This window comes from Pseudoliparis swirei, chromosome 22 (genome assembly GCF_029220125.1).
Source record: "Pseudoliparis swirei isolate HS2019 ecotype Mariana Trench chromosome 22, NWPU_hadal_v1, whole genome shotgun sequence".
NCBI classification, from domain to species: domain Eukaryota; kingdom Metazoa; phylum Chordata; class Actinopteri; order Perciformes; family Liparidae; genus Pseudoliparis; species Pseudoliparis swirei.
Window position 1 is genome coordinate 173,079 of NC_079409.1, and position 22,341 is coordinate 195,419.

The 22,341-nt window shown below is 46.6% G+C and overlaps 1 protein-coding gene across 1 annotated transcript in view; it reads right to left on the bottom strand.

The window, feature by feature from the left end:
• Positions 1-20,577, bottom strand: part of LOC130213083 (CREB-regulated transcription coactivator 2-like) — a 38,526-nt gene extending 17,949 nt beyond the window's left edge. The window contains exons 1-12 of the mRNA XM_056444505.1: positions 20,413-20,577; positions 17,941-18,042; positions 15,810-15,926; positions 15,288-15,349; positions 10,091-10,159; positions 5,186-5,283; positions 4,856-4,935; positions 4,513-4,562; positions 2,956-3,221; positions 1,869-2,308; positions 1,293-1,526; positions 1,052-1,216 (exon numbers count right to left, since the gene is read on the bottom strand). Of these exons, the coding sequence (XP_056300480.1) occupies positions 1,052-1,216; positions 1,293-1,526; positions 1,869-2,308; positions 2,956-3,221; positions 4,513-4,562; positions 4,856-4,935; positions 5,186-5,283; positions 10,091-10,159; positions 15,288-15,349; positions 15,810-15,926; positions 17,941-18,042; positions 20,413-20,577 (1,848 nt within the window). The remainder of the gene's footprint in view (positions 1-1,051; positions 1,217-1,292; positions 1,527-1,868; positions 2,309-2,955; positions 3,222-4,512; positions 4,563-4,855; positions 4,936-5,185; positions 5,284-10,090; positions 10,160-15,287; positions 15,350-15,809; positions 15,927-17,940; positions 18,043-20,412) is intronic.
• Between the last annotated feature and the right edge of the window lie 1,764 nt (positions 20,578-22,341).

Sequence of the window (22,341 nt, forward strand, 5' to 3'; positions counted from 1 at the left end):
GAGAATGATTAATATCTTGCAGCTTCTGATCAGTGACAGATCGCGATGTGATAACGAGAGGCTGCTTTTTTTCATTAACCTTATTTTGTTCCCCCATAAGCGTTAGACACGGCAAATGGTCTGAAATATCAGAAAAAATAACAAAGGAGATCAAGTTGCAGATGTTCTCCTGGTTAACATAAATGTTGTCGATGGGAGTGGAACTAGATTTAGTTATTCTTGTGGGAATTATAATCGTAGGCATAATACCACAAGCGAAAAAGGAGTCCAGTAATGTCGAAGTTTGTTGATGGGAATCAACTTTCAAAAGATCGAAGTTTTGATCCGTCCCGATCACAATGTTAACAAAGTTGTTGTCCTGGATCTGTGACAGTATAGTATTGTATCGCTCAATAGATTGAGACTGATTAGTGCCTGGGACTCGGTATATCTCGCCAACAAGACATGGCTTTTGCTTGTGGTTTAATTGGACTTCGACAAGAATTGACTCAAACTCTCCCTCGATATTCACACCAATGTCAACTCTATCCTTGGAGATGTATTTCTCAGCAACATATACTGCCACGCCACCTTGTTTAATGTTAGCGCGATTTTTGCAATATAAGTTGTACCCAGGGAGGGTATACAGTTCCTGACTTTGGTCAGTCAGAAACGTTTCACAGAGAAGTATAAAGTCCACATTAATTTTCTGCTGCTCAAGCCTGAATAACAGATTCTTTAGCCGATCGAATTTATCAGCTACAGTCACTTACGTTGTGTTTCTGACGGTGTTGTCGTCACTTACGTTGTGTTTCTGACGGTGTTGTCATCACTTATGTTGTGTGTTTCTGACTGTGTTGTCCTCACTTACGGTGTGTGTTTCTGACTGTGTTGTTGTCACTTACGGTGTGTGTTTCTGACTGTGTTGTCGTCACTTATGTTGTGTGTTTCTGACTGTTGTCGTCTCTTACGTTGTGTGTTCTGACTGTGTTGTCGTCACTTACGTTGTGTGTTTCTGACTGTGTTGTCGTCACTTACGTTGTGTGTTTCTGACGGTGTTGTCGTCACTTACATTGTAGAGGTCGGTGGCCAGGTTGTGGCTGGTCTGTTGCAGCTGTGGAAGGCCGCCGGCTCGGGGCTGCTCGTTGGCTTCCTGTTGGAGGCGACACCGAGAGGCGCTCTGCTCCGCCGGCCTCTCCTTCTCGGCCTCCGTGTTGCTCTGCGGTTCCATCTGTTGCTGCAGAGAAGAGCATCGGCCTCACCTCGCACTCTGAGCTGGAGAACCTCATTTATTTGAGTCTCTGTCGACCTACTGTCCCAAAGTGCTGTTGCAGCTGCTGGTTCTGTGACTTGCGTAGGTTCTGCAGGAGATGCTGCTGCTGCTGAAGGCGGTGCAGCTGCTGGTGGTGCTGGCTTATCGGAGAGGGTTGCTGGCCCAGCTGGGAGCCCTGCAGACCGGGGGCAGGCTGGTGCTGGTGGGACTGGCTGAGCGGGTATGGGGGGAGCCTTTGGTCGAGAGACAGTTTGCTGGTATCCAGAGGGACGCCCTAAAGGGTTATTGTTATGTATTAATATCCAGGCCAACTGGACATCAACCCATCACACCAATGAAAAGTTGTCATTGCTGCAGTTCTTAAACTACCACAGAGTGAAAATGAGCCCTTTTAGTTTCATGTTAATAATAACACTCAAAGTAATACATTCATTATTCTTTCTTGAATATTTAATTGTCTGTCTTAGAATAATTATCTTGATTGAGCTTTGAAATAATCAAATATTTAACTTTTTAAAAGTCAGGTGAATAAAAAGTGTACGTAAAATATTTAAACAATAAACTCTATTTAACAGCAAAGTCTCATCTCTGTGCATCCTGTTATTAAGACCTCTACCTGTGTGATGGAGGACAGGGTGGGGGAGATGGTGGGGGAGAACTGTTTGGAGTGATGCCTCCGTGACTCCGCCCCCATGGGCAGGATGAGCGGGCAGAGCTGTGCCCGTCTCCGTGGCGACGTGCTGAGTGATGGCTGGCCCTGTCCAATGAGCAGCAGCGAGTAGGCGGAGCTGGAGCTGTAGCCGGTGGATCCCGACTGCAGGGAGGAGCTACTGAGGGAGGAGTGCAGCGATTGGCTGCTGAGGGAAGACGGCAAGGAGGAGGAGGAGCTGAGCGATGACTGCAGCGAGGGGTTGCTGAGCGATGAATGCAGGGAGGCGGAGCTTAGAGAGCCGGAGAAGGAGTGGCTGCTCAGCGACGACTGGATGTTGGGGTTGCTGAGTGAGGACTGCAGGGAGGGGCTACTGAGCGTGCTCTTTAGAGACGCCAGGAGACCACCTGTGGGCAGACAGACAGGTGTGAGCCTCTCCACAGAAGACAGGTGACCACATCAAAAGACATGCAGCCCCGCCTCCTGGTCATCAACACGTCTATATCAACTTAAAAAAACATGTCCTCTCCACAGACGTCAGCTCAGGTCTCCTCTGGACCTGGTCTGAACCAGGTCCAGAGGAGACCTGTTGGAACAAGACCTATTTTCCCAGCATGAGTCAAGTACAAATATAACATGTCTGACATTCCTCTCATGCATTAAAACTAGAAGCTAACAGTCGCTGGTTCCCCTTGAGGCTCTCGGGGACAACAAGAGGATCCAGACCCGGGTCGGGCGGCAGCAGCTTCCTGTGGCCGCTCAGTCACAGCGATGAAACCTTTGAAGGCTAAACTTAGAGCCGTACATCCCCTTGGGTTCATCTCTTCACTCCCACATCCCTCCTGAGGTCCCTGAGCCGGGACCTGGTCCCGACCGCTTCAAACCACCTCAGAGGGAGCGGCAGCTCGAGGAGCTGAAGCCTGGCTTTGAGCCGTTCTCCATGCAGGTCCTGCTTCACCTCTGACCCAGGTCAGCCACGGAGACTGAATTCCCTTCCCTTCAGAATCCGTCTCGGTCCAGAGACCTCAAGACCACATGCGGCTGCAGCCTGTACCTGGTGAGCGGTGATGGAAGTTGCCGTTGCCTCCCTGTACGTTGGCGGCATTGATGCCCAAATGAGTAAGGGTGGAGGTCAGGTTCCCCGTGCTGCCCCCCCCGCTCAGAGAGGAGCATCCTGGGTAGCCGGGCTCGTCCTGATCAAGCGGTGTGGGCAGCGGGGAGGGGAAGTGAAGGCTGGACAGGTCAGGCAGCGAGCCGCCGCTATTGAGCCCCGACGGGACGCCGTGAGAGGGCGTGGACGGCTGCTCCGACGCCAAGGCACTAAGAGGACAGAGCGGGGAACGATGACATCATGCCGGCTCAGAGGCAGCGGTCCGACCGGTGAAGAGCCGTTACCAAGAGGGATGGCACACTCAATGTAAATGACATAACAACAACAGGCCACACCGTAACAACAAGCCACACCGGTAACAACAAGCTACACCGGTAACAACAACAAGCCACACCAGTAACAACAACAAGCTACACCGGTAACAACAACAAGCCACACCGGTAACAAAAAGCTACACCCGTAACCACACTACACCCGTAACAAGCTACACCCGTAACAACACGCTACACCCGTAACAACAAGCTACACCCGTAACACGCTACACCCGTAACAACATGCTACACCCGCAACAACACACTACACCGGTAACAACCCACACCGGTAACAACAAGCCACACCGGTAACAACAACAAGCCACACCGGTAACAACAAGTCACACCGGTAACAACAAGCCACACCGGTAACAACAACAAGCTACACCCGTAACAACAACAAGCCACACCGGTAACAAGCTACACCCGTAACAACAAGCCACACCGGTAACAACAAGCCACACCGGTAACAACAAGCTACACCCGTAACAACAAGCCACACCGGTAACAAGCTACACCCGTAACAACACGCTACACCTGTAACACGCTACATCGGTAACAACACACTACAACCGTAACAACACGCTACACCCGTAACAACATGCTACACCCGTAACACCACACTACACCCGTAACACGCTACACCCGTAACAACAAGCTACACCCGTAACAACAAGCTACACCCGTATCAACACGCTACACCCGTAACAAGCTACACCCGTAACAACAAGCTACACCCGTAACAACACGCTACACCCGTAACAACACGCTACACCTGTAACAACACGCTACACCCGTAACAACACACTACACCCGTAACAACAAGCTACACCCGTAACAACAAGCTACACCGGTAACAACAAACTACACCCGTAACAACACACTACACCCGTAACAACAAGCTAAACCCGTAACAACACGCTACACCTTTACAACCCAGACCGGTAACAACAAGCCACCCGTAACACCACACAACACCCGTAACACGCTACACCCGTAACACGCTACACCCGCATCAACACGCTACACCCGTAACAACACGCTACACCCGTAACAACAAGCTACACCCGTAACAAGCTACACCCGTAACAACACACTACACCGGTAACAACAAGCTACACCCGTAACAACAAGCTACACCGGTAACAACAAGCTACACCCGTAACAACACACTACACCCGTAACTCACTTGATGCTGAGGACTTCACAGGACTTGGGTCGGGAGGACAACAGAGGGACCTGGAGAGGAAACAAATTGTGTTTGTCTTTTATTTTCCTTTAAAAAAAGTGAAACTTCTAGACTTCTAAAGGGTCCGATAACATTATCAACACCACTTTATGATGTGAAGAACTCTTTACACATCTTCACGCTATATTAGCTTTTGAAGAACCTTTCAATGCTGCCAAAAAAGCGCAAAGATTAAACAGTCAGTAATATTTATTCCCTTTTAAATATCAACAAAGACTCTGTAGCAACAGCACAACATGAAGCAGATGAAAACACCGGGAGAGTCCAACAGAAGCGGGGGTACCTTCTTGGTGTCCCAGGGTTTCAGCAGTTTGCCCTCCGCCAACATCTCGTCTTCAGCGGGGGGCACCGGGTACGGGAACGCTGAGGGAGACCGTCAGACCGTCAGCATGTAGGAGAGCAGCGGCTCTACCTTCGACTGTAAAGCCGTCAACACACGCAGCTGCTGCTCAGTATCATGATGATGTCATCTTTTTGGTTCAGGTCTTCATCAGATTGGATTACAACACATTGAGGATGAAGCTGTTCATATTCACGTCTCAAAACATCGTTATCTAACCAACATAGATGAGAATCGGGAGGTTTTGAAGCATCTGCTGTGGTGCTGCCTCACCGGTGCATCGGTTCTGGGGGGCGGGGCCTCCTGAGGTGAAGGGGTCGCCCGTGGAAGGGTTCATCACGCTGGTGTGGAGGGCCGAGTCAGAGTTCGTCCTGAGCAGCAGGAGAAACTCAGTGTGAAGACATTTAGGAGACAGAGAGATAGGGAGAGAAAGAGAGAGAGACTGAGAAACAGAGAGAGAGACAGAGAGAGAGACACAGAGAGAGAGAGACAGAGAGAGAGAAAGAGAGACTGAGAAACAGAGAGAGAGAGAGGGACAGAGAGAGAGAGAAAGAGAGAGAGACTGAGAGACAGAGAGAGAGATAGACAGAGAGAGAGAGAGAGAAAGAGAGAGAGACAGAGAGAGAGAGAGACAGAGACAGAGAGAAAGAGAGAGACAGAGAGAGACTGAGAAACAGAGAGAGAGACACAGAGAGAGAGAGACAGAGAGACAGAAAGAGAGAAAGAGAGACTGAGAAACAGAGAGAGAGAGAGGGACAGAGAGAGAGAGAGAGAGAGACAGAGAGAGAGAGAGAGAGAGAGAGAGAGAGAGAGAGAGAGACAGAGAGAAAGAGACAGAGAGAGACTGAGAAACAGAGAGAGAGACTGAGAAACAGAGAGAGGGACAGAGAGACAGAGACAGAGAGAGAGACAGAGAGAGAGACTGAGAAACAGAGAGAGAGACAGAGAGAGACAGAGACAGAGAAAGAGAGAGAGACAGAGAGAGAGAGAAAGAGAGAGAGAGAGACAGAGAGAGAGACATAGAGAGAGAGAGAGAGAGGGAACATCTTTGAAGAAGTTGAAAGTCAGGTGATTCTTGATTCTCCAACACAGTGTGAGTTCAAAGGTCAGATGAAGCTGCCGGCAGTCCGTTACCGGCTCACGAGGCCGAGAACGTCTGCGACCGCCGAGCAGGCGACCACGAGGGAGCCATTTTATTACCAAGTGGAGCGATGCTGTGTCCACTGGAGGATCAACACCAAACATCAGGGCTCAGGAACTCAACTCAGAGCGCTTGACCTTTGGTCCAGTCAGAGCGGGCCCAAGAGTTATTGTTCAGGTGTTATGTGAGACAGACGCCTGCCAAGGGTCAGACATGGAGCTCAAACGTAGCGCTGGGGCTGCTGGAATTAATATTTGTAGGGGGCGCAATGGAGGCCCATCTCCATCGGGAAGTAGTAAAATCACATCGGGTACCGACATCTCGCGTGTGCTCAGTTTAGTCATGAACTTCGCCGATCCTCCGACTCGCCGCCCTTCGATATTCACAGGGAAGCATTATCCAGGTCTTTAGTCGATTCAGGTATATTTACAGAGGGGTCGGCTTAATCTGTGAGGAGAAGGGTACTTTCTGTTGCCACTAGGTGGCGCTATAATAATAATAATAAGAATCATTTATTTTATATAGCGCTTCTCAAGACACTCGAAGTCGCTTTACAGTCCAGAGTCCAGTAGTCACACACAGTCGTCCCGGTGGTGGAGCTACATCAGTAGCCACAGCTGCCCTGGGGCAGACTGACGGAAGCGTGGCAGCGAATCAGCGCCTCCGGCCCCTCCCCCAATCAGCGCCTACGGCCCCTCCCCCACCAACATTCATTCACATCCATACGACCGGGGTGAGGCTGCATGTCTTTATGATGGTGGGGGAAACCAGAGGACCCGGAGGAAACCCACACAGACACGAGGAGAACACGAGGAGAACAAGAGGAGAACACGAGGAGAACACGAGGAGAACATCAGGAGAACACGAGGAGAACAAGAGGAGAACACGAGGAGAACATGAGGAGAACAAGAGGAGAACACGAGGAGAACACGAGGAGAACATGCAAACTCCACACAGAAAGGACCTGGAGCGACCGGGATTCGAACCCAGGGCCTTCTTGCTGTGAGGCGACAGTGCTAACCAGTGGCGGTTCGTCCATAGGGGGCGCTAGGGCACCGCCCCTCTTAAAATTTGTAGATGAAAAAAAAAAAGAAGAAAAAAAACCAACATCCTGTCAAAAAACATTATATGCCAAATCATTTAAATAGTAAATATACCGTGTTGACGCGCTAAATGTGTGTGGGAGACCGTCAGCCTGTCAACAACCACTTAAGTTAATGTGAAAAAATATAATATATCGCCATTATCACGGAGAGAAGCCCCTCCCCTTTTCCGAGGCGATCTAACGTGTGTGTACGGCATCGAGAAAACATTTCAGTCGTTTCGGCAAGGACCGGCTTCTCATTGGCGGATGAAACGTGATTCCTTGGGTCGCAAAAATGTGCGCTCGTTGGCCAATGACATCGTTTTATTATTTCACGTGACTGGACTATTCGGCCAATCAGAGACCGGTATCGTTCCCTCAGCCAGAGAGCTCCACGGAGCTACGGGAGCAGGTAGCTAACGGAGCTGTCAGCTGGAGCTCAGTGAGTAATGCTGTTTAGTTTCCCCTGTCTGTTGTTCCAAAGGGACTGAAACTCTCTGGACTCCAACGGGGGGAGGGGCCTAAAGAGCTGCAGACAAGTGGAAAGCACAAATCTTGCTGCAGTTATCTAGCTAAGAGCATGGAGCTAACTCGCTAACAGCCTGAAGCTAACCCTGTTTACAGTCAGCAGAAGGAGACCGAACTGCATCGAAACACAACGAAGAAGTTCTGAAAAACAGACACATTCCCTCCAGAATAATGGAGGCTGGTTACAGACATGACTTTAACCAGAGAGTAAAGTGACCACTTTAAAGAGAGGAGCTACTTGTCTTTACAGTAGTGGGTCTGCTCTGTCCCCCAATGTAACATGTGATCTCTCTGGCTCTATTCTGCTCTGAACCTCTTTTATTTAGCAAACCTCTGAAACCCAACCCCATGTTCCTTAAAGCTGCTCTGAACCTCTCATGCCCAAAGTCACAGTGTGTTGATAGTTGTTATTGGACAGTGTTGATGAGCACGCTGTGTTCTTGAAATAAAACTTTGTTTTTTACAATATTCACTCAAAACCTCTTTTCTTCTCATTGTTGAGTGATATTTAAACTGCGCCCCCCCCCCCCAAAAAAAATTTCACCAGCCGCCACTGGTGCTAACCACTGAGCCACCGTGCTATGAGTAGAACTCAAAATTAGCATATGGATGTCTTCAGGCTCAGTATGTCATGACGCATGAGAACATGGAGCCGATTGCATCATGTATGGCCGACTAACCACAACGTACATTTTCATGGCGAATGGCGTTTCTTTGCCGTTGCGCCGACCGCACATCGTTTAATATTCTTTTAATCTTTCACTGCAAAGGTCTCACGACCGTACTGGTCGAAGTTGAATTGAATCGGGTTTCATATCTAGGAGGAGTAAACTGTTTTACAACTCCCCAAAGCGTGAGAAGAGGTCAGGATCGGCAGTCCTTTGGAAGTCTCTGAACAGGAGGATCAGAGCGTGTGCTCGAGTCTTCAGGGAAAACATCCACTCAGCATCCCGGATAAGATGTCCAGGTCCTGGACCGATCGGGTCTGAAGGAGGAGCAGTGAGGATTCTGTTGTGGCTGTGGAACACTGGACCAGCTCTTTACCGGAGCAGCTGTTCTTTAAACCTGGAGAAGACCTACACCTGTGTTCCCCAGAGGGTCCTGCATGGGGTACCTGGTTCCCCAGAGGGTCCTGCATGGGGTACCTGGTTCCCCAGAGGGTCCTGAAGCTGAAGAGAGGGACGCGACGCTTCCTGCTGTCCCTTTGATGTTAAACCGATTCAGAGGCTGAATATCGACTATTGAGAGACGCTTTCAAACGGATCTGATATGTGAATCTTTGGACATGGCCCAGGTGAGTCTGGAGTTCAGGGCCCAGGTGAGTCTGGAGTTTAGGGCCATGGTGAGTCTGGAGTTTAGGGCCATGGTGAGTCTGGAGTTCAGGGCCATGGTGAGTCTGGAGTTCAGGGCCATGGTGAGTCTGGAGTTCAGGGCCATGGTGAGTCTGGAGTTCAGGGCCATGGTGAGTCTGGAGTTCAGGGCCATGGTGAGTCTGGAGTTCAGGGCCATGGTGAGTCTGGAGTTTAGGGCCATGGTGAGTCTGGAGTTCAGGGCCATGGTGAGTCTGGAGTTCAGGGCCATGGTGAGTCTGGAGTTCAGGGCCATGGTGAGTCTGGAGTTTAGGGCCATGGTGAGTCTGGAGTTCAGGGCCATGGTGAGTCTGGAGTTCAGGGCCATGGTGAGTCTGGAGTTCAGGGCCATGGTGAGTCTGGAGTTCAGGGCCATGGTGAGTCTGGAGTTCAGGGCCCAGGTGAGTCTGGAGTTCAGGGCCATGGTGAGTCTGGAGTTTAGGGCCATGGTGAGTCTGGAGTTTAGGGCCATGGTGAGTCTGGAGTTCAGGGCCATGGTGAGTCTGGAGTTCAGGGCCATGGTGAGTCTGGAGTTTAGGGCCATGGTGAGTCTGGAGTTCAGGGCCATGGTGAGTCTGGAGTTCAGGGCCATGGTGAGTCTGGAGTTCAGGGCCATGGTGAGTCTGGAGTTCAGGGCCATGGTGAGTCTGGAGTTCAGGGCCATGGTGAGTCTGGAGTTCAGGGCCCAGGTGAGTCTGGAGTTCAGGGCCCAGGTGAGTCTGGAGTTCAGGGCCCAGGTGAGTCTGGAGTTCAGGGCCATGGTGAGTCTGGAGTTCAGGGCCATGGTGAGTCTGGAGTTCAGGGCCATGGTGAGTCTGGAGTTCAGGGCCATGGTGAGTCTGAGACTCCCCTCTGGTCCTCACAGGAGTTTTTACATCACGATAGCATGCAAAGGAAAAGATGAACAAGAAAGGAAGACTTTTGATCTGCTGAAAGGCAGAACAGCTCCTCCCTGAATCAAGACAAAGAAAGAAGGAAGAACATTGAGAGGACACTCATTTTGACTCTAAGGTGGGAGCTGGAGGACGGCCAGCAGAAGGAAGTAAAGGAAGAGGAGGAGGATGAGGAGGATTCACCTGTTGAGTGCAGCGGTGGGGAGATGAAACAACTGGCTTTTATTCCCGTGGAAGTTTCCGGACCAATTCCTTTTCATGATCGACAAGAACAAAAAGTTATTTCCTCCACCAAGCAAGAACATTGAAAAGGAGGAAACAATGTGGAGAGGAAGAATAACCTAGAAGAGCAAGCAAAGGAGGAAGATGAAGGAAGCGAGCAAAGGATAGGAGGAGGCGACAGAGTTTTGTGACATCAATATCTGCTGATTCACTTCTCAGTGATCTTAGTTGACACAGAGCAAGAGGAGGACTTATGAATCATCACGAGTTCTCACAAAGACCAAAGACATAAATTACCTTTATTAAGTTTAGCAAATTAGCGTTAAATCTGTCAATTAAAAGAGCTGGCATGAACACCACAGAAGAAGAGCTGGCATGAACACCACAGAAGAAGAGCTGAGACAATCGTCATCAAAGAGGAGCTGCTACCAACATGCAGGTGGACAGCAGGACGCCTAAAGACCTGATGTTTACAAAGATAGACCTCTGTGACAATAGACCTATGTGACAATAGACCTCTGTGACAATAGACCTCTGTGACAATAGACCTATGTAACAATAGACCTATGTAACAATAGACCTATGTGACAATAGACCTCTGTGACAATAGACCTCTGTGACAATAGACCTGTGACAATAGACCTATGTGACAATAGACCTCTGTGACAATAGACCTATGTAACAATAGACCTCTGTGACAATACACTTATGTGACAATAGACCTATGTAACAATAGACCTGTGACAATAGACCTCTGTGACAATACACTTATGTGACAATAGACCTATGTAACAATAGACCTCTGTGACAATACACTTATGTGACAATAGACCTATGTAACAATAGACCTGTGACAATAGACCTCTGTGACAATAGACCTCTGTGACAATAGACCTCTGTGACAATACACTTATGTGACAATAGACCTATGTGACAATAGACCTCTGTGACAATAGACCTCTGTGACAATAGACCTCTGTGACAATAGACCTATGTGACAATAGACCTATGTGACAATAGACCTCTGTGACAATAGACCTCTGTGACAATAGACCTCTGTGACAATAGACCTCTGTGACAATAGACCTCTGTGACAATAGACCTCTGTGACAATAGACCTCTGGGACAATAGACCTATGGGACAATAGACCTCTGTGACAATAGACCTATGTGACAATAGACCTCTGTGACAATAGACCTATGTAACAATAGACATATGTGACAATAGACCTCTGTGAAAATAGACCTCTGTGACAATAGACCTCTGTGACAATAGACCTCTGTGACAATAGACCTCTGTGACAATAGACCTCTGTGACAATAGACCTCTGTGACAATAGACCTCTGTGACAATAGACCTCTGTGACAATAGACCTCTGTGACAATAGACCTCTGTGACAATAGACCTCTGTGACAATAGACCTCTGTGACAATAGACCTCTGTGACAATAGACCTCTGTGACAATAGACCTCTGTGACAATAGACCTCTGTGACAATAGACCTCTGTGACAATAGACCTCTGTGACAATAGACCTCTGTGACAATAGACCTCTGTGACAATAGACCTCTGTGACAATAAACCTATGTGACAATAGACCTATGTGACAATAGACCTCTGACAATAGACCTCTGTGACAATAGACCTCTGTGACAATAGACCTCTGTGACAATAGACCTATGTGACAATAGACCTATGTGACAATAGACCTATGTGACAATAGACCTCTGTGACAATAGACCTATGTGACAATAGACCTGTGACAATAGACCTCTGTGACAATAGATCTATGTGACAATAGACCTATGTGACAATAGACCTATGTGACAATAGACCTCTGTGACAATAGACCTCTGTGACAATAAACCTCTGTAATAATAGACCTATGTAACAATAGACCTATGTAACAATAGACCTATGTAACAATAGACCTATGTAACAATAGACCTAAGTAACAATAGACCTGTGTAACAATAGACCTGTGTAACAATAGACCTGTGTAACAATAGACCTGTGTAACAATGGACCTGTGTAACAATAGACCTATGTGACAATAGTTCTATGTGACAATAGTTCTATGTGACAATAGACCTGTGACAATAGTTCTATGTGACAATAGTTCTATGTGACAATAGTTCTATGTGACAATAGTTCTATGTAACAATAGACCTCTGTGACAATAGTTCTATGTGACAATAGTTCTATGTGACAATAGTTCTATGTGAGAATAGTTCTATGTGACAATAGTTCTATGTTACAATAGTTCTATGTGACAATAGTTCTATGTGACAATAGACCTGTGACAATAGTTCTATGTGACAATAGACCTGTGACAATAGTTCTATGTGACAATAGTTCTATGTGACAATAGACCTGTGACAATAGTTATATGTGACAATAGACCTCTGTGACAATAGTTCTATGTGACAATAGACCTGTGACAATAGTTCTATGTGACAATAGTTCTATGTGACAATAGACCTCTGTGACAATAGTTCTATGTGACAATAGTTCTATGTGACAATAGACCTGTGACAATAGTTCTATGTGACAATAGTTCTATGTGACAATAGTTCTATGTAACAATAGACCTGTGACAATAGTTCTATGTGACAATAGTTCTATGTGACAATAGTTCTATGTAACAATAGACCTCTGTGACAATAGTTCTATGTGACAATAGTTCTATGTGACAATAGACCTGTGACAATAGTTCTATGTGACAATAGTTCTATGTGACAATATTTCTATGTAACAATAGACCTCTGTGACAATAGTTCTATGTGACAATAGTTCTATGTGACAATAGTTCTATGTAACAATAGACCTGTGACAATAGTTCTATGTGACAATAGTTCTATGTTACAATAGTTCTATGTGACAGTGGACCGAGTCTCTCGAAGGGTAATTGTCGCTTCGTTCGGAAAAAATGAATCAAGCAGACAAAAAGGAATGGACTGTAAACTGGTTGTAGAAGAAAAGCCCCTAAAAAATGGAAAAGCATAGATTCCCAGAAAGGAAGTAGGGCAAAAAAAGCAACTCAGGCTTGGAAACGCAGAATGAAATCAATTCCTGTTAGTTGTTGAGAGGATAGCGTAACTGCTTCAGAGGCAAAGCAACCGAAGCAGCAGCCTCAGTCGGATCCATGAAAACCTCTGTGAAGTCTCAGCGTCTGTTAGCGGACGTTAGAGTGTGTCTGTTAGCGCACAACGTTTAAGAGTGTCCGCTCGCGCACAACGTTTAAGAGTGTCCGATAGCGCACAACGTTTAAGAGTGTCTGATAGCGCACAACATTTAAGAGTGTCTGATAGCGCACAACGTTTAAGAGTGTCTGATAGCGCACAACGTTTAAGAGTGTCCGATAGCGCACAACGTTTAAGAGTGTCCGATAGCGTACAACGTTTAAGAGTGTCCGATAGCGTACAACGTTTAAGAGTGTCCGTTGGCGCACAACGTTTAAGAGTCTGATAGCGCACAACATTTAAGAGTGTCTGATAGCGCACAACGTTTAAGAGTGTCCGATAGCGCACAACGTTTAAGAGTGTCCGATAGCATACAACGTTTAAGTGTCCGATAGCGCACAACGTTTAAGAGTGTCCGTTGGCGCACAACGTTTAAGAGTGTCCGATAGCGCACAACATTTAAGAGTGTCCGATAGCGCACAACATTTAAGAGTGTCCGATAGCGCTGGCGTTTAAGAGTGTCGATAGCGCTAACGTTTAAGAGTGTCCGTTGGCGCTGGCGTTTAAGAGTGTCCGATAGCGCATAACGTTTAAGAGTGTCGATAGCGCACAACGTTTAAGAGTGTCCGATAGCGCACAACGTTTAAGAGTGTCCGATAGCGCACAACGTTTAAGAGTGTCCGATAGCGCACAACGTTTAAGAGTGTCCGTTGGCGCACAACATTTAAGAGTGTCTGATAGCGCACAACATTTTAGAGTGTCCGATAGCGCACAACGTTTAAGAGTGTCTGATAGCGCACAACGTTTAAGAGTGTCCGTTGGCGCACAACGTTTAAGAGTGTCCGATAGCGCACAACGTTTATGAGTGTCTGATAGCGCACAATGTTTAAGAGTGTCCGATAGCGCACAACGTTTAAGAGTGTCTGATAGCGCACAACGTTTAAGAGTGTCTGATAGCGCACAACGTTTAAGAGTGTCCGTTGGCGCACAACGTTTAAGAGTGTCCGATAGCGCACAACGTTTATGAGTGTCTGATAGCGCACAATGTTTAAGAGTGTCTGATAGCGCACAACGTTTAAGAGTGTCTGATAGCGCACAACGTTTAAGAGTGTCCATTGGCACACAACGTTTAAGAGTGTCTGATAGTGCACAACGTTTAAGAGTGTCCGATAGCGCACAACGTTTAAGAGTGTCCGATAGCGCACAACGTTTAAGAATGTCCGTTGGCACACAACGTTTAAGAGTGTCTGATAGCGCACAACGTTTAAGAATGTCCGTTGGCGCACAACGTTTAAGAGTGTCCGATAGCGCACAATGTTTAAGAGTGTCTTTTATCTCAGGCGGTGCCATGTTGAGAGCTGTGTGGAGCCAATAGATTTTGTAGAGTGCTCAGAAATCGGTTTAATAAAGACATTAGCATGCAGAATTCAGGGTTTCTGTAGATTCCAGAAAAACTAATTTAAGACACATAGTTAGACTTGAAATTATCTGGACATTTATTTTAGAATCAAACAATTACCTTAACAATAATCAAATGTATAGGTCGACTTGCTTCCTAAGCTTTCATGTTCCAGGTCGATGGACTTTAGATGTGAGGGGTCAAAACTTAAACTTTCACAATCAGTCGATGAATTGTGATGTAAAGCACAATGTTCCTCATTTGAGGTGAGCGATATATACAGAGGACAATAGGCTAAAACAACAATGCACTTAAGCTTCCAAAGATTTCAGACTCAAGTGCTCAAAGTCTGAATCAACAGTGTTGTTAGTCTGCTTTTTACTCAGGCAAAGTGCTGGTACACCTGCTGTGTTGAGACAAACTTATACTATTTGTATATATTCCTCAAAGGTGTGATTTTGGTACTGAAACAACAGCTTTTGTCCTTTTCAACCCCCACAAAGGTTTTCAGAGCAGACTGAAACAAGAGGATTGGACAGGACAGCCACGACTTGGAGACAGGTTGGTGGAGACAGTACCTTCTCCAGCTGGGGTCAGGAGGCGGGGACAAGTAGGCGGAGTTATGTGGCAAGCTGTCCACCTGAGGAGCACCTGGTTCAGGAATAACACATGATCTTGTTCTTTCAGATTCTATTGAAGGTCATGAACTCACTCTGATGTCTCCTTATAACCTCCAGGAGCTTCCTTACATGAGTGGAAAGTAAGCCTCCTCCCCGGTTGTTCGCCCCAAGCTTTCTGCTCTATTTTCCCCCTTAAAAAGTTCATTGAGGGAGTTGTTCCTGTTCTGATGTGAGGTCAAAGGTCAGAGGATGTTGTATGTGTACCGATTGTAAAGCCCTCTGAGGACTAAATTAATCAAATTGAACCATTCTTTCACACTTAGCCCAAACCCCTTCTGACAGTAGGAACCAAAGGGCTTAGAGCTGAGAGTCAGACAGGAAGTCAGACAGGTTTTAGAGATAGACATGTGGTTCTTTGGAAAAAGAAAGACATGAAGTAGCTTCAGCCTCGTGGGGGTTTGACAGTGGACTGAAGGATACTTGTTGATTGCGGCACGGTCGGACTGCCGGGACGAACCGGCGGTCTCTCTGGACTCGCTCCACCAGACCATGATGCCGGGTGGACCGGTTGGACTCCAGCGTGGACGGGAACGAGCTCTGAATGAGAGAAACCAATTTATTCAACAATTATAAAGTCACAGGAAACAACACAAAAAATAATGATATAACAAAAACTCTCTTCTCACTGCTCCACTGTTTCCAGAACTCCGGTCGGTTCGACTGTTGAACCATTTAGACTTCGGCAGACTTTGAATTTTAAAATAAAGAGATGTTTTTTTCTTCTTTATATTGCAATATATTCCATAACTTCTATCTTGTCCCTCAACGTGCCTCAAATGAATACATCGTCAGAACAAGATACGAGAAGACCGAATTGTGAAGAGAGGAAGACCTGAAGACCACTTTAAAGACCTGAAGACCACTTTAAAGACCTGAGGACCACTTTATAGACCTGAGGACCACTTTATAGACCTGAAGACCACTTTAAAGACCTGAAGACCACTTTATAGACCTGAGGACCACTTTATAGACCTGAAGACCACTTTATAGACCTGCGGACCACTTTATAGACCTGAGGACCACTTTATAGACCTGAGGACCACTTTATAGACCTGAAGACCACTTTATAGACCTGAGGACCACTTTATAGACCTGAGGACCACTTTAAAGACCTGAAGACCACTTTATAGACCTGAGGACCACTTTATAGACCTGAAGACCACTTTATAGACCTGAGGACCACTTTATAGACCTGAAGACCACTTTAAAGACCTGAAGACCACTTTATAGACCTGAAAGACCACTTTATAGACCTGCAGACCACTTTATAGACCTGAAGACCACTTTAAAGACATGAAGACCACTTTATAGACCTGAAGACCACTTTATAGACCTGAAAGACCACTTTAAAGACCTGAAGACCACTTTATAGACCTGAAGACCACTTTATAGACCTGAAGACCACTTTATAGACCTGAGGACCACTTTATAGACCTGAAGACCACTTTATAGACCTGAGGACCACTTTATAGACCTGCAGACCACTTTATAGACCTGAGGACCACTTTATAGACCTGAGGACCACTTTATAGACCTGAGGACCACTTTATAGACCTGAGGACCACTTTAAAGTAACTACTAGTGCCTCTACTAGTCCTATAAACAGAAGTAACTACTAGTGCCTCTACTAGTCCTATAAACAGAAGTAACTACTAGTGCCTCTACTAGTCCTATTAACAGAAGTAACTACTAGTGTCTCTACTAGTCCTATAAACAGAAGTAACTACTAGTGCCTCTACTAGTCCTATAAACAGAAGTAACTACAAGTGTCTCTACTTGTCCTATTAACAGAAGTAACTACTAGTGTCTCTACTAGTGCCTCTACTAGTCCTATAAACAGAAGTAACTACTAGTGTCTCTACTAGTCCTATAAACAGAAGTAACTACTAGTGTCTCTACTAGTCCTATAAACAGAAGTAACTACTAGTGTCTCTACTAGTGCCTCTACTAGTCCTATAAACAGAAGTAACTACTAGTGTCTCTACTAGTCCTATAAACAGAACTAACTACTAGTGCCTCTACTAGTCCTAAAAACAGAAGTAACTACTAGTGCCTCTACTAGTCCTATAAACAGAAGTAACTACTAGTGCCTCTACTAGTCCTAAAAACAGAAGTAACTACTAGTGTCTCTACTAGTCCTATAAACAGAAGTAACTACTAGTGTCTCTACTAGTGCCTCTACTAGTCCTATAAACAGAAGTAACTACTAGTGTCTCTACTAGTCCTATAAACAGAACTAACTACTAGTGCCTCTACTAGTCCTAAAAACAGAAGTAACTACTAGTGCCTCTACTAGTCCTAAAAACAGAAGTAACTACTAGTGCCTCTACTAGTCCTATAAACAGAAGTAACGACTAGTGTCTCTACTAGTCCTAAAAACAGAAGTAACTACTAGTGCCTCTACTAGTCCTATAAACAAAAGTAACTACTCGTGCCTCTACTAGTCCTATAAACAGAAGTAACTACTAGTGCCTCTAGTCCTATAAACAGAAGTAACTACTAGTGCCTCTACTAGTCCAGGAACAGAAGCCGTAGAAACAAAGGGGGTCACCTGGAAGTCCGGAGGGCTCCGGCCGATCTGGTGGACGTTGGGCAGCGAGCCCCCGTAGAACAGACCCCGAGTCCTGGAGAGACGCAGCTTCTGGGCCTGGAGCTGAGGGACCAAGACCATGAGGCTCAGACTGGTGCAAAGTACTCCAGAGATATACTGCACGTAAAGTACAAGTACCTCCCAATAGTATACAAAGTAGAATCTACAACACAACGTAGAACCCATAACGTAGAATATACAACACAATGTAGAACCCATAACCCTACAAAGTATAACCCTAAAACTTGAACTCTCGAACTCGAAACTTAACCAAAAAAGAGAAATAACCCCTAAACCTAACCGTATGATTACAACAGAACCCTGAAGAACCAGAGGAACAGAACCCAGAGGACCAGAACCCTGAAGAACCAGAGGAACAGAACCCAGAGGACCAGAACCCTGAAGAACAAGAACCCTGAAGAATCAGAGGAACAGAACCCTGAAGAACAGAACAGTGAAGAACCAGAGGAACAGAACCCTGAAGAACCAGAGGAACAGAACCCAGAGGACCAGAACCCTGAAGAACAGAACCCTGAAGAACCAGAGGAACAGAACCCAGAGGACCAGAACCCTGAGGAACCAAAGGAACAGAACCCTGAAGAACCAGAGGACCAGAACCCTTAAGAACAGAACCCAGAAGAACAGAACCCTGAAGACCAGAACCCTGAAGAACCAGAGGAACAGAACCCTGAAGAACCAGAGGAACAGAACCCAGAGGACCAGAACCCTTAAGAACCAGAGGACCAGAACCCTGAAGAACCAGAGGAACAGAACCCAGAGGACAAGAACCCTGAAGAACCAGAGGACCAGAACCCTGAAGAACCAGAGGAACAGAACCCTGAAGAACAAGAACCCTGAAGAATCAGAGGAACAGAACCCTGAAGAACAGAACAGTGAAGAACCAGAGGACCAGAACCCTGAAGAACCAGAGGAACAGAACCCTGAAGAACAGAACCCTGAAGAACAGAACCCAGAGGACCAGAACCCTGAGGAACCAAAGGAACAGAACCCTGAAGAACCAGAGGACCAGAACCCTGAAGAACAGAACCCAGAGGACCAGAACCCTGAAGAACCAGAGGAACAGAACCCAGAGGACCAGAATCCCCTGAAGAACCATAGGAACAGAACCCTGAAGAACAAGAACCCCTTAAGAATCAGAGGAACAGAACCCTGAAGAACAGAACCCAGAGCACCAGAACCCTGAAGAAGCAGAGGAACAGAACCCTGAAGAACCAGAGGAACAGAACCATGAAGAACCAGATGAACAGAACCCAGAGGACCAGAACCCTGAAGAACCAGAGGAACAGAACCCAGAGGACCAGAACCCTGAAGAACCAGAGGACCAGAACCCTGAAGAACCAGAGGAACAGAACCCTGAAGAACAAGAACCCTGAAGAATCAGAGGAACAGAACCCTGAAGAACAGAACAGTGAAGAACCAGAGGATCAGAACCCTGAAGAACCAGAGGAACAGAACCCAGAGGACCAGAACCCTGAAGAACCAGAGGAACAGAACCCTGAAGAACAGAACCCTGAAGAACAGAACCCAGAGGACCAGAACCCTGAGGAACCAAAGGATTAGAACCCTGAAGAACCAGAGGAACAGAACCCTGAAGAACCAGAGGAACAGAACCCAGAGGAACAGAACCCTGAAGAACCAGAGGAACAGAACCCAGAGGAACAGAACCCTGAAGAACCAGAGGAACAGAACCCAGAGGACTAGAACCCTGACGAACCAGAGGAACAGAACCCTGAAGAACCAGAGGAACAGAACCCTGAAGAACAAGAACCCTGAAGAACCAGAGGAACAGAACCCTGAAGAACCAGAGGACCAGAACCCTGAAGAACCAGAGGAACAGAACCCTGAAGAACCAGAGGAACAGAACCCAGAGGACCAGAACCCTGAAGAACAGAACCCTGAAGAACAAGAACCCTGAAGAATCAGAGGAACAGAACCCTGAAGAACAGAACCCAGAGCACCAGAACCCTGAAGAACTTCCCACGTTTCACTCACGTGGGAAGTTCTCAGGACAACTTTTGGAGTTTGAGATCTTCTAGTTTAATATCTGAGGAATCACCGGAGCACGCTGAGGCGACCCGTGTGTGTGTGTGTGTGTGTGTGTGTGTGTGTGTGTGTGTGACGACAAGTAAACAAGTCGCAGCTAGAGCTAACGCTAGGGCTAACGCTAGGGCTAACGCTAGAGCTAACGCTAGGGCTAACGCTAGAGCTAACGCTAGGGCTAACGCTAGAGCTAACGCTAGGGCTAACGCTAGGGCTAACGCTAGCCCTCTGGAAGAAGAAACAACATGTCGTCGAGCCCTCCGTGACCCGGACCTCCTGCTGGTCTCCCCGGACCCCCAGAGTTCCGTGCAGCAGCAGCGGAGCTCCAGCCCCACAAGGCCTCTCTTCCTGCGGGCTCCGGCTCTCACTCACCCGGGTGGAGGTGATGTCCATCATGACCTCCTGGAAGGCCGCCGTCTCCTCGGCCTGTCGCTGGGTGTGCAGTGCGATCTTCTCGCTAAACTTCCGGGGGTTGGAGGAGCCGGACCCGGAGCCCGAGCTGGGTCCGGCTCCGCAGCCTGAACCCGTCGCAGACATCTTGGTGGAATGATTTCACCACAGAGGCGGGAGAGACTAGAGGTCTCACTCCGCTGCGACTTCTGAGGACCGAACATGTCAACTAAACTAGCTTAAAGTATTCCACATGTTGCATGTGTTCATTACTCTCGAAACAAATAACAAGTAAAAGGAGTGTTTCCATCATTAGATTGTGGTTCAACTACTAAACTAAAGGTAAGTTTAAAATAAATTGAGTTACAAATGGCCGAAAAAATTAATAAAATAAATATGTATTAAATTAGGAGGCATAGCGTTAATAGACAAATAGGTAATACATTTTAATTTGAAAATGTCTCCCTCTCTTTCTCTCTCTTATGATGTATATATTAATTAATATACTGAGGTTAATATGCTGTCTCTATGGTAACAACTTGTCAGTGTGGTCATTAGAGCGCATGTGCGAGGTGTCAACGCCCACTGAGAATCTGTTCATCATTTAAACTCATGGAGTGAATCATCTGTCACACAGAGACGAGCTATGATGTTTGGAGAGAAAGTCCAGCGCCCCCCTCTGGCGGATCGTCTCTACTGACGTCGCCTGACCTTTGACCCTGAAAGAATGGAACGGTCAGGAGTCATTCCTCTGCTGGGAGTTCCAGAGAACATCCTCCAAGTATCAGGAACGTTCTCCTGTATCAGGAACGTTCTCCTGTGTCTGGAACGTTCTCCTGTATCTGGAACGTTCAATTCAATTCAATTTATTTGTAGAGCCCATTTTCACAAATTACAACTTTGTCTCGGAGTGCTTTACAATCTGTACTCAGGGCCGGCGATGGCGACTGCCTAGGCGACACATGGGCTGGGGGCCCTCGAGTGTCGCCCTTAGACCTGCTTCCCAAATCATAGTTAGAATAACAAGCATATTTTAGACTTAGACTTAGACTTTCTTTATTGTCATTGTTACAGAGAACACGTTCAAAGAACAACGAAATTGAGTAGCAGTCCCCTAGGTGCACTTCAATGTAAAAAAAAATAGGAGTACAACTAAAAAATAAGAATAAAAAACAAAATATGTACAGAATTATAACAGAAGTGAGTAAGAGGCATGTCAGTATTGTATACATGGTATACGAAGAATAGAAAAAAGACAACCTTATTTAAAGTGACTCGGCATTTAAAATATGTGCGAACAGTTGTAGTAAAATTCCAAGTGTACATTTGGGCATAAGGGCACATTTTTCCTGAGTGGGCATATGTTGTAATTGTTTTCACTTTTTCAATATTGCACATTTGTTCTGTATTGCACATGGTGTATTGCACATTATTTTGACAGATGCAGAGAGGTTTCAGGGCCTGTTGAGCACAGTTATTGCTCTCGGATAAAAACTGTCCTTCAGTCTATTTGTTTTTGTGTTCATCGCTCTGTATCGTCTGCCTGAGCGCATGAGTTGAAAGTGGCAGTGTCCTGGGTGGGAGGGGTCTTTCAGGATGCTATGGGCTTTCTTCAGGCAGCGGGTGTTGTAGAGTTCAGTCAGGGCGGGGAAACATGTTTATTAATCATGATCATCCTGGGGCCCCTTCAGCCACACGCTTACTGGTCAACCTGATTACCTTTTGTTTTGATCGCCGTGTATTTATTTATTTACTTATTTGTATGCGTGTTATTCGCATAACACAAAAAGTATTAAACCGAATCGCATGAAATTTGGTGGGATGATTGGTTATTATCCGGGGACCATTTGATTAGATTTTGGGATTGATCGGGTCAAAGGTCAAGGACTGTTCGGGCTGACAGAGACGCTA